General features: G+C 26.7%; 1 protein-coding gene across 1 annotated transcript; it reads right to left on the bottom strand.

Moving 5' to 3' along the window:
• Positions 1 to 9,238: 9,238 nt before the first annotated feature.
• On the bottom strand, positions 9,239 to 11,420 carry LOC145836173 (uncharacterized). Its single transcript, XM_082943985.1, has 4 exons — positions 11,157 to 11,420; positions 10,429 to 10,573; positions 9,994 to 10,103; positions 9,239 to 9,599 (listed from the first exon to the last, which is right to left on the bottom strand). Exons 1-4 carry the CDS (start codon positions 11,406 to 11,408, stop codon positions 9,351 to 9,353), a joined length of 756 nt encoding a protein of 251 aa, XP_082800111.1. The 5' UTR covers positions 11,409 to 11,420; the 3' UTR covers positions 9,239 to 9,350.
• Positions 11,421 to 11,944: the final 524 nt, after the last annotated feature.

Genomic DNA, 11,944 nt, shown 5'->3' with positions numbered 1-11,944 from the left:
AACACTTGAACTTTTCAGTGCTTTTAGTCAACTCATCCTGTAATTTGGGTGTCAATAAAATGAACTTGTTTTTGTCAATTTTATTAAACGTTGTATACGTATCTTTTTTCTGTTTATATATCAGACTTTTTTATTTTTACTTAATAGATAAACAATCAAGTTTCTTTATCCAATAAACTTCATCAATTTTTGTCAGGGAGTGATACAACTAAAACGATACTTAATAAATCATATTTATTACAAAACCTACATGTATCAGTTAATTAAACATAACTAAAATCAACAAAAGAAAATTTTCACAGAATATTATTTACTAAATAAAGCTACAGTGTAATTGAATTCTTTCTTCTTGCACAATTTAGGTTTGTTTAAATGTTTTATACAGCGTTCTCACTTACCTACAAGTTTGTAACATTATGAAAAATCCCTAGAAAAAATTGAAAAATATGTGGAAATCCTTTTAAATTACGTTTTTGCTTGGTGATTGGAATTTTTCTGATAATGTAACCAATGTTTTTTTTTGTTTTATAATTTTTATTTGTATAACATTTTATTTGAGTTATGTTCACTTCTTTTCAGGGTGCAAAACAATAAGTGCATTTTTTATTTTTAACATCAATTCTCAGTTTGATTTTATGAGTGGTAAAGTACTAAAGTATTTACCTTTTTTTATGATTGAAAGTGTACATTTCTCCATGATAATTGTTTAGTGACGTAATTACTTAAGGCTTAACTTACTAAGGCTAGTTGTTTTTGCCTGAAAAGTGTCAACCCTGTTTTAAGTATACATTTTTCTTTATTAGTATGAGTTTTAGAATTTATACAAACAGTTGATACTATAGAAAAGTATTAAAATGACAACATTATATGTTTCACCACATTCGTTTTTAAAACACTTTTTAGCAGTTTAGGAACTTTCGTTTACTTTATATATTTTAAGAACAAATTAAAGCTATAAACAATTAAAAAGATAAGTGTTAGATTTTTTAAAGTAGCTACAACAAGTATCAGAAAATCTGTGTCGACAAACTGAAGAGACAGTAAGTTCAATTCTTTGTTGCTGAGATAGATGTTATTAGGAAATATGTTTATTTGTTAGATGTTGTTAAAATTAGTTTTTATTTTATCTTAAATTTTAGTTTAAATAGAATTGCCACAAACTCATGGGAACTCGGGGAATTTTCAAATTATAGAAAATCTCAGAGGAACCTCGGGAGTTTTGATCTTTTTTTAAACTCCGGGCAGTTGTGATTTTTTCTAAAAATTTCAGGGATGTTTTAAGGTTTTCAAAAAACCTCAGGGAAATTTTTTTCTAGATCTAGAACGAGATTTCATTAATCAAGTTTCAATATTTCGTTAAAAAAATTAGTTTTATTTATTTTGAAGTGCTTATTTCGAAATTTTTTAGCCTTGCGGCTAGTTATTCAATATTCTTAGAATTAACATTGTAGTTGTTGATAAAAAAAAACATTTTAGGCAGCTTTTATTTTGACACACTGGACATCCCAAGCAAGTATAAAGATTTAGGAAGAGTCCTTTAGGCTGTGTTTGTGCTTCACAATGAACATTGTGCTTTAGGATGTGTTGAACGGGGCTTAGCTAAAATAAGGAACTAATATCAATTTATATGGGAGAGATGGCAATAAGGTCCCAAAGAATGATCAAAGATCATCTATATGCAAACAATCTAAAACCAAGCACAATGAAACTAAATTCTGCCTTGTTACAATTTGTAAAACCTTCTAGGGCCCAATATTTGGCATATTATGAACAACACCGCTTCGTTAAAGATGTTCCGAATAAAATTGATGCTTTGAGCAACTTAGGAGAACAAAAAAGTAAACTAATAATCTGATTTCGAAGCAAAAAAAAAAGTTATTAAAATGGGGAAGACCTGCTAAGGATAAATTTACTGATAAACTTCAATATGAAATTAAAACTATTAATTCAAAAATTCTTACTTAATATTATTGCTTACCTTATAATATTGAGATATTTTAATTAGACAATAGACCATTTATTAGGTAATGTGAAATTATATTTAGACCAAAACTATGTTTTTAGTTATTTAAAATAGAATGTGTATGAACATCTTAAACCCATTAAAAATATAAACGTTTAAGTTTTAAATTATGTTATATCAATTGTTAGGTATTACGTTGTACTTTGATATGAGGTATTTCTTTAGTTAGTTCTTTAAAAAAAAATTTCAGGTTTTTTTTACAGTAATGTTAAGCTTTTAAACTTTGTTTATTGCATTCAAAACAGTTGCTAGGAAAGACATACATTGCAGTTATTTTACATACATATTGCATTTAAGTGAGTACCTCATGTGAAAGTTATTATTATAGAATAATTAAAGTTTTCTTATTAAAATGTCCAAATATTTAACTACTTTCTATTATGTACAAAGTTAACTAACAAGTTTACACAAAGTTATGCACAAATTTTATTTTTTAATCTCAATTGTTTTAACTTTATAACATCGAATTTTTAAAGACAGATTTATTTTTTCATAAGTTTAGTAAGCATCTAATGAGGAAGCATACACATACAACCTTCCTTCTATCACTAATGAAGAAAAATGAGCATGAGGTATTAGAAATTTGCGCCAGAAGCAAAAGAAAAGTTTAAGGTTACTCAGGGAAGTTTCTAGTCACTCAGGGAAGATTTTTTGACTCAATAAGTGGCAACCCTGTTAAAGTTGTATCAGGCCATGCATAATCAAAAGGATATTGTAGTTGTTGTCAAAGTATTGTTAATTTATTATTTTTAGTGTACTTATCTACTATAATTTTATTCAGAACTAAAAAAACTGAAGTGTTTTTAATTTGCTATATAAAACAAATTGGGCCTTTTAAAATCTATTTAAATGCTTCTTACTTCTTAACTATTATATTGATCTACTAGAATACCACTCATGCACGTAGTATAATACTGTCTATAGCATAACGTTTTCATTATATGCTATAGAGTATAGGATATATAAAATAGACATAAATTTGTGAAAAATCAAGTTCTTTAATAAATGTAATCTTAATAACTTTGATGATAAAAGTATACTAATATTAACATATAAATTGATACCTTAATAAAGTTAAAGAACAGTATGAACAGTAGCTTAATATAGTTCTTCTCTAACACTATCTACCAAACAAATTTTTTTGATAACTTTCCCTATAAATTTCATTTATTTTATTGATTTCTTTTTATTTTTTTTTAAACTTTACTGGGAACCCTGTTTAGTATACAGTGTTGTTGAGTTTGGTTAACTCTAAAATATTTAAACATTTTCTCAAACAACTAAAAGTATAAATTTCGAAACTATTTCCACAAACAGGATTGTTGACCAGCTGTTCAGCCATAGACGATCTTTTCAAAGCATTTCTGACTGCTAACCTCTTTATGTATTTTATATCATCAATGTAGATAACACACTTTGATACATGTTCTTAGATTCTTGTTTTCAGATGTCTAAAAGTTTGTTCAATGTAGCTACTTATGCAGTAGTATTTAAGTCTGAAGAATTTTTTTTTCTTCTAGTGTCATTGGATCGTTTCCCAAACGATAAATGGAAGTGAACAGATTCTAGATCTTAAAAGTGAAAAGATTCTAGAATTCATTTTGAAACATGTTCTGCTTGTTTTATCTACTATCTTTCTCTAAACAAATTTAGAATATTCTCCTATATACGGTCGTTTCAGTAACACTGGGCATTTTTCCAAACTAAAATGTTTAGCTTTATTTGGCTCAATTGATTGTGACTTTAATACTCTATTCACTAGCGTTTTAGTGTACTTATTGAGTTCGAAAATTGCTTTCATATTGTATGTTTCGTCAGTTAAAATCTCTAGTTAGCAAATTTTATAAACTCCACTAAATAACGTCTAAATAGAGATAATTTTTTGTAAAAGTGGATTTTATTTAGACTTTTGTTTGAATTATCCATTTCTCTATTTGACTAAACATCTTATAAAACTAACTGATTGTTTGCTTGCATACTTTAGTGAGTTTTATGAAATTGTGTGCTTTGTTTAGCTGTTCAAAAAAGTAGAATGTTCCTCCTTATTGTTTTTTATTTCGAAACAGTCATTCATATATCTCAGATATTTTGTGGTTGGGTAATTTTTATGAATCTAGCTATTGTTTTGTGTTAAATATATCCCGTTAGGGTGTAAGAAAAAATGGAAACTAAAGGTGAAATATCGAGACTTCGTCAGTTTGACAAACATTGTGTTAGTAAAACTGAATTCTTTTGTTGCAACTTCATAGTTTGTATAAAACTTTCTCTTCTAAGTACCGGTTTGTCAATAAGGTATAATTGTTTAACATTAATCTCAACTTTGTCGTTTAAGGAAACTTTAGTTATACAACATTTGACATCAAAAGGTGACGCAAAAGTATTTTCTGTTTTTAGTATTTTAATTTAGTCTACAAAGGTAAAGGAGTCTTTTACAATGTAGCGGGAAAACTATTGTAAAACTGATTCCATCAGAAAGTTTAAATATTTTGCTTTTTTATTTTAAGGAGACCTTATCAATAACATAATTGTTCTAAGGGGTACATCAGGCTTAGGCAATTTGAGAAGCCCATATAAACTGAGCTTGACTGATCCAATAGGTTTGAATGAGTCGAAGTTTTTCAAAAAATTATTTTATAATACTTATAAATAGGTAAAATGGTTCAACAGTTGCAAAATAAGCAATCGTTTTGAACACGCGCCGTAATTGTTTATGAGCAAGTTTATTTTTAAACATAACATGATACTTTTGATTGAGCATCTTTTATGTAATCTAAACTTTATTTACTGAATAACGTAGACAGTAGCTAATAGTATAAACGGTAAAAAATTTTAGATGACTAGTTTATTAAAAAAAATCACGTACAAAAAAGGTTGAAATGATTTACAAATTTTACTACTTAAGACTAAAATAATCTAAAATGACCTGATGAGTGTTAAAAGTTACAAGCGAAAGCAAAAATAGAAAACTTATTAGCTAGAGTAAAATAGTTTTTAATGAAATACTTTAACTATGAAGTAGTTTTACTATAATTTACCAAGTTATTACGGAATATAAACTGAATAACTAGACTTTTTAACATTATAAAATCGATCTAATGATTAAGAAAAAAACTTTTTCTCGTCAACCGTATTAGTTACACAGATTAACAACATAAAAAAAAAAGTAATTTTTTAAATCATTTAAAACTTTTTGTTCATGAATGTTCCAAAAAATAACAACAAGAACTGAAAGTCTCTATGACAGGAGTTAAATACAAAATAATAGAAGTTTTTCAAGTTTACTTGCTTTAACATAGCAATATTTATAAAAAATGATAGCTAAAGTAACGTTGTTTAGCTTTTTTTAAATAAAAGTTTAAATTTCTATAACTTAAATCGATATTCAAAACAAGCATCTAGTTTAAAAAAACTAAATTTTAATTTTTTCCTACTTAAAACAAAACATTTTAAAAGTAAGTCATTAAAATCTACCATATACTATGCTAGTTGTTTCTAAATAAAAAAATTGTCTATGGAATTTAAAATAGAAACACACTTTCAACGATAAAGATATACTTATAATTTTAGTCATATTTCTTTAACCATTAAATTTCTTATAATAATTAAATTTGAACTTTTTTGTAAAAAAATGTATTTTAAAAGAGCTACTGAAAAAGTAAAACTAGTTTTCTATTTTTTTTAAAGAAGGTATAAACTTAAAAGTGTTAAGGCTTTTTTTTATAAGTTAGACAGTAAAAAGTCAAAAAAAGTTTAGAAAGGTTATAGAAAGTTTATTGACTGTCGTATATTAATGTTATAACACGTACTTTGGCAATAATAGTCCAAGTAATTGGACAACTAGTAGTCGAAGTAATTGGCCTAAAAGTTGGCTCACAGTAGGTCTATTCATAATTTAGAAACTATTTGTAGTTATTGTTTTGATAACACATGTAATAGTTATTTGTTCGAGACTACATTAAGACAAAGAAGTTTTTTTTCGATTTTGTTAATTTAAAATTAATTAAAACTAATAAAAATAACTTTATATGAAATTAAAAGGTTTTTATATTAAATTAAAAGCTCATGATTTTCAAATACTAATCAAACTGTTTGTTATTCATTTTTGCAATATATATATATATAAAACATGTTGAAGATTGTCAGAAAGCTTGTTAAGTGATTATTTAAACTTAAAAAGAATAATCTTTGAGAACACACAATTTCGTTGTTTTATGTCGCATGAAAACTAAAGTTTTTGGAAAAAGTTTCTCAGACTCTTAGCTTTTCGCAATTTTTTAAAACTGGCCGAGATCAACTAAATTTAGGAGGTACATCTACAAACGTAAGACAACTCAAGAAAGCGTCTAGTCTTTTATAGATTTGCGAAAAAGGTTGATATATTATATTAAGCTAAACGGTCCCTGATAGCAAAAATTGTGATAGAAAAAAAACACACTTTTTTTCATGTAACTATTCATAATTTTCAAAACAAACCAAGCTTATCGAGTAGAAAATCTAACAGCGTATAGGATTAAATAAATTTACCTATAAAAAAAAAACTATCAACAATATGTTCACGCAAGTAGGGTTTCAAAACTTGTACATAAATCGTAAAACCAGAATAAAAATTGTAAGCATGAGACGAGTATTAATAAACATCAACAAAAAAATAAAAACCTGAGGAACAAAATTACTTTTGCTTAAATAAAAGCCTTAACCACAATTGTACAGAATTATGTTAATTTCAATATAGAAAAAAGTTGATGGGCTTATCAGGGTTGCCACTCTTTCGGTCAAAGAATCTTCCCTTAGTGACTAGAAACTTCCCTGAGTGACCTTAAACTTCCCTGAATTTCCCTGAGATTTTTTCAAATCCTTAAAGATTTTATTATTTATTAAAAAGTTACAACGTTATTCAAATAATATTGAAGAACTAGCCGCAAGGCTAAAAATTTTTTAAATAAGCACTTAGAAATAAATAAAATTAACTTTTTTTTTTAATGTTAAAACTGGATAAACTAAATCTCATTCTAGATTTAGAAAAAAAATTCCTTAAGGTTTTTTAGAAAATCTTAAAATTTCCCTGAAATTTTTAGGAAAAACTTAAACTTCCCTGAGTTAAAAAAAAGAATCAAAGTTCCCTGAAATTTTCTATAACTTAAAAATTCCCTGAGTTCCCTGAGTGTGTGGCAACCCTGGCTTATGCCGAATCGTGACAAAACACTTACAAAAGGGTTGTAGAAATCTTGAAATATAAAAAAAAAGTTTTTTTTGCTTTTTTATTTTATTATTAATGTTTTTATTTTCCAGTGTTTTTAAACAATATTTTGTATTTAATTTAAATTGTTTTAGTCTTGCATAAATCTTTCATCAATTAATTTTATAGGTTAATTCTAAACGTCATGATCAATTGAAAAATAATACTAAATAATATTATTTTATCTTATTTTATAAACAGGGTTGCTACTCTTTTTGTTAAAATAGTGTCCTGTCTTGAGTAATCTTAAACTGTCTCAAGTCATTCCGTGTTTTTCAAAATAATAATTTTTATTTATTTAGTCATTAATAATCAAGTTCTTAAACAAGTTGGTAACAAATTACTAAAATCTAGAAGAAAACTGGCTTGAAACTTTCAGAAATTTTAAAATTATCCTGAGACAAAACAATTCTGAGTCATCCTGAGTTTAAAAAGCAAATTAAGAATATTTAGAGTTATACTGAGACTTTAAAAAATAACAAAATATACTGATTTATCCAGAATATGTGGCAACCATGTACAAAACAAATCGAAGCTTATAAAAAATTACTAAAAAGTTTAAAAACACTGTTTTTTTATGTTTAAACTTTGAGTTTTTACAAATTTTACAAAAAGTTGAGCCCTTTTAAACTCGGTTCTGAGCATCCTTCTTCAATTTGTTCAAATAAAAAACTCTAGTTGTTTTTAATATAAACGCTTAATGTTCAAGAATGATATACTTCAAAAAAAACTAAATAAAATAAACAAATGTATCTTTTATTAAAAATTGGTTAAAAACTAGGCAACAAAAGGAAAATCAAGTGTGTTTCAAACATTATTAGACCTTACAAAGAAAACCAAATTTGTTTTTTCGTGAAATTGCAAACTCAAAGAAAGTGGAACCTTGCTTTAGTAATGAAGATAATGAAGTTTAGCATCAAACTTTAAGTTAATTTCAACAAACTTAAATTTTGAACTGTAAGTTAAAGCATATAAAAATGTCTTTAATAAATCCAAGAACTATTTTTTTAGATCTTTAATAGGAACAGTTTTTTTACTTATTGTTATTTTTTGATACAACAAAATTTAAATAAGTGCTAAACTGCTTACAAGCAAAAAACATAAAACAGTTTTGAACTTATAAAAACTTCTTGTTGATAACTTGAAAATTGTTTATATTTTTTTTATAAGCTTTTATTGGAAAAGTATATTTTAGAAGCTTTCACTAGGTATTTTAAAACTTTTAACTGTTTTTATTTAATATTAGTATCATGTTTTTATAACTAAGAAAATAATTTTAAGTAAAATTAATTCACACGTTAGTCATTCAAAAGATATTTTGTAATCAAATTATTTTACAAGAATCTATGAGTGGTTTTATATTAGAACCTTGTAAGTTATTTTTACATTTTTGTACGACGCATATTATTTGAAAAATAGCGACAAGTACATTTAAAATAAGATTTTTGAGGTAATTATAAAAAATCACTTTGATTTCTAGTAACGCACAAGTTGCAGAAAAATAAAAGTAAAGAATACTACCTCTTGGTAAATTAAGTAAATAAGTAAGAACTTTACTAAAGTTATACTTTTGTTTTAACTCAACTCTATAGCAAACTTAAAAAATTATAAAATAAGAGCGTTAAAATAGTTGCAAGTATTAAGGCTTTTGTCTTAAAAATAAAAAAAATGCACTTTAGTATGATACTAAAAAACTATGAATTTAAAACTAACCACTTTTTATAAATTTTATAAACAAATTAGTATAATAAAATAAAAGAAAAACAAAAAAGGCTAGTTGAAGTATATTTTTTACCTAATTTAACAAAACAGCTAAATTGCACTTTAATGAATTTGATTACGTTAAAAGTTGATTCAATATTGCTACAAAATAATTTTACATGATTATAAACAAAATTAAGTATTTTGCACCAGTTCAAAAAAACATTAAGTTCCAATTAGTAATAAAATATAAATACAAACGTGATATTGAAAGTACAATTAATTTTTCACAAAAGTACTAAATATCTATGTAAAAGTTTTATATAAACAAAACACTTGGCAACAATAAATATAACCGAAATATATTTTCGAATATAAAACAACAAGTTCTCACAAAAACTTCACGGCAACCTTGTACGCGGAGTAAGCTCCCACGGAACAGATCAAAGCTCCCATGAAGTAAGTCTCGTTCATCATCTTCCTGTAGAACTGATCTTCCACGCAAGCATCGCTCAAAATGGTCGCTCCCTTGTTCTTGTGCGGGAAGGGAACATCCGGCACGGGCAGGTTGAGCAACTCGCACAGAGGCTCCCACCCTTCTTCGAAGTCTATGAACAAGGTCCTTTCTTTTGGTGCGTTCTGAATGAATAGAATTTATATCAATGAAGGTCATGTTACGTTTAAACATTACACAAGGCTTTTAATTAGTTTCTACTTAAAGTAAACTTTCCCAACTTTATATTCTACCGAATAATTAGGATCTTTTAACCAAGCTAAAGTAAATTTAAAAAGTCAAAATACAACAAAATTGTGTACTTTATGAAATTGTATCATTATAAAGTCTTAGCTAAGTTTTTTTGGTAACAAATCAGCTGAAAACATTCATAGAACAACAATTATGCTAAATTTACCTAGTATAAATAAGTTTACAAAGTTTTTTAGTCAGAATTAAAGCTTGATAAAACTATAACACATATAGAAGCAAAGTTTAATTTACTACTGTTTAATTCTTACCAGAAATATAAATACCAACCTTAACAAAATGTGTGTTGTGTCTGTTGTAAGCTTTCTTCATTGCTGTTTCATTACAAGGAGTACTTCCAAAGAACGGATGGTAAAAATCAGTATGAAATGTCGCCCAAACTTTAAAGGTAAAGAAGTTTAAGCTATTTAAAATTATTAATATTAACTTTATTAGTCTATAAAATCCTAGGTCTTTTTATTAAATAGTCTTGTAGTTATTATGCATAATATTTGTGACTGATATTTAAGATTATCTAAACTTCTGAATACACATTTGGTATAAAGTAATTATAACAAACAACAAAAATTTGTCTAATACACAAAATGAAGATTTTTTTTAATACAAACTTCAACAGTTGTAAAAACTTGAAAATAATACTCGTTTTAATTTAATCCGATCAATAAAAGGATCTCGGCTTTAAGTATCAATTAAAGATAATCGAACCCATTTTTCTGAACCAGCTGTCGAAGAAGAGGGAGGAAGGTGAAAATGAGGACATGCACCTGAAGAAGAACTGATCGTATGCCTGGATCTGCGCCTTCATGCTCTTCCACCATACTTCATCAGACTCCCGTTGTTTAAATACTAACTGGGAAAGTTAGATGAAGTAATGGGTTGATGTTAAAAGAACAAAGAATAAACCTTGATTAAAATTTTTAAAGTTTATTTGATAAGTATTGTTAACATTAAAACAAATAAAGTATTGAAGTAAGCTGTTTTTCAAAAGAATAAATGTATTAAAAAGGTCAAATCAAAGTTTTATTACATTGTATGCATTGGAATTTTGTTTAATATTATAACTAAAAAAATAAACATGTACACACTAATGTCATACTGTTTTCTAAAATGTAAATTTAAAAAAAAATTGCGATCACAAAGATTAAAAACATGAATTTACAAGTTTAAAAATGTGTTAAAACTTAATACTGCTAAAAAACTTTTAGACATGTTAACTTAGATAACATATTTCAGCAAAAACAATTCTATCATGTTCATACTGACCTACGTTTTCAATAATAAATGTACAAGTATAAATGAAACAATCTATTTCTACTGCAAAAGCAGCTTGAATTAATACTTTGCATCTTGAAAGAGAAAATTTAAAAAGCACAGTTAGTAATAAAACTACAAACAACTTTATAAAATCAACCAGGCTGTTAAATCACACAAACCTTGCAATTAGGGAAGGCATCAGCGATTTCTTCCCAGAAAAAGTAGGAGGGGATGTCGGTCACCGCGTCTACATTTTCGAACATGCGGCGAAAGTCCTCCCTGCATCCCCCCTCGTTGAATATTTTCAACCAATCATCGCCCAGGTACAGGTAGTTCTCCACCCCGTCGTAAACCTCCAACCCCAGTATCCTGAACGCTTCCCGCATCGTTTTCGTGCCGCATTTTGAGAAGCCCGCGTAAGCCACTTTCATGGTGTTTTGTGTAAAAATAAAACTGAAAGTTTGTAAGTTGTTATGAATAAGTTGCCATTAGGGTATTACTATTTGATTTCTAGCACACTGGTTTTAAATAGTAATAGCGCACTTAAAAAAATAGTCGACATTTAGTACAAATTTATACAAACTGCATATCGACACTTTCTTCTCTTTTTTTGTATAATATATAACTAGACTGAAGTAATTAACTTGAAATTATAAAAACTGTTCGTAAATAATCCTTAATTTACTTAAGCTTTTCTCAAACTTTTTTTACCTGGTGCAAATAACATTTGATGATAAATAAAGTATTTGTGCAAAGAGGTATTACTGTAATTATCTCTTATATATTTTATGTTGTTTTGTAGAATGTTAACACAATGTTAGGTTGGTTTTTATTTTACTAAAAATATTTGTAGTTAAAATACATTGTTTTAAAAGTACATATGAATTTTCTTTTGGATTTAATTTCTTACTACATTAACTGCATAAATTTAAATTTTTCTCTATTGACTTCGACTTAAAATATTTTC

Source organism: Thalia democratica, chromosome 5 (genome assembly GCF_965202585.1).
Source record: "Thalia democratica chromosome 5, ktThaDemo2.hap1.1, whole genome shotgun sequence".
Taxonomy (NCBI): domain Eukaryota; kingdom Metazoa; phylum Chordata; class Thaliacea; order Salpida; family Salpidae; genus Thalia; species Thalia democratica.
The sequence above is the reverse complement of the archived record's forward strand: the minus strand, read 5'-3'. Positions and strand labels throughout refer to the sequence as shown.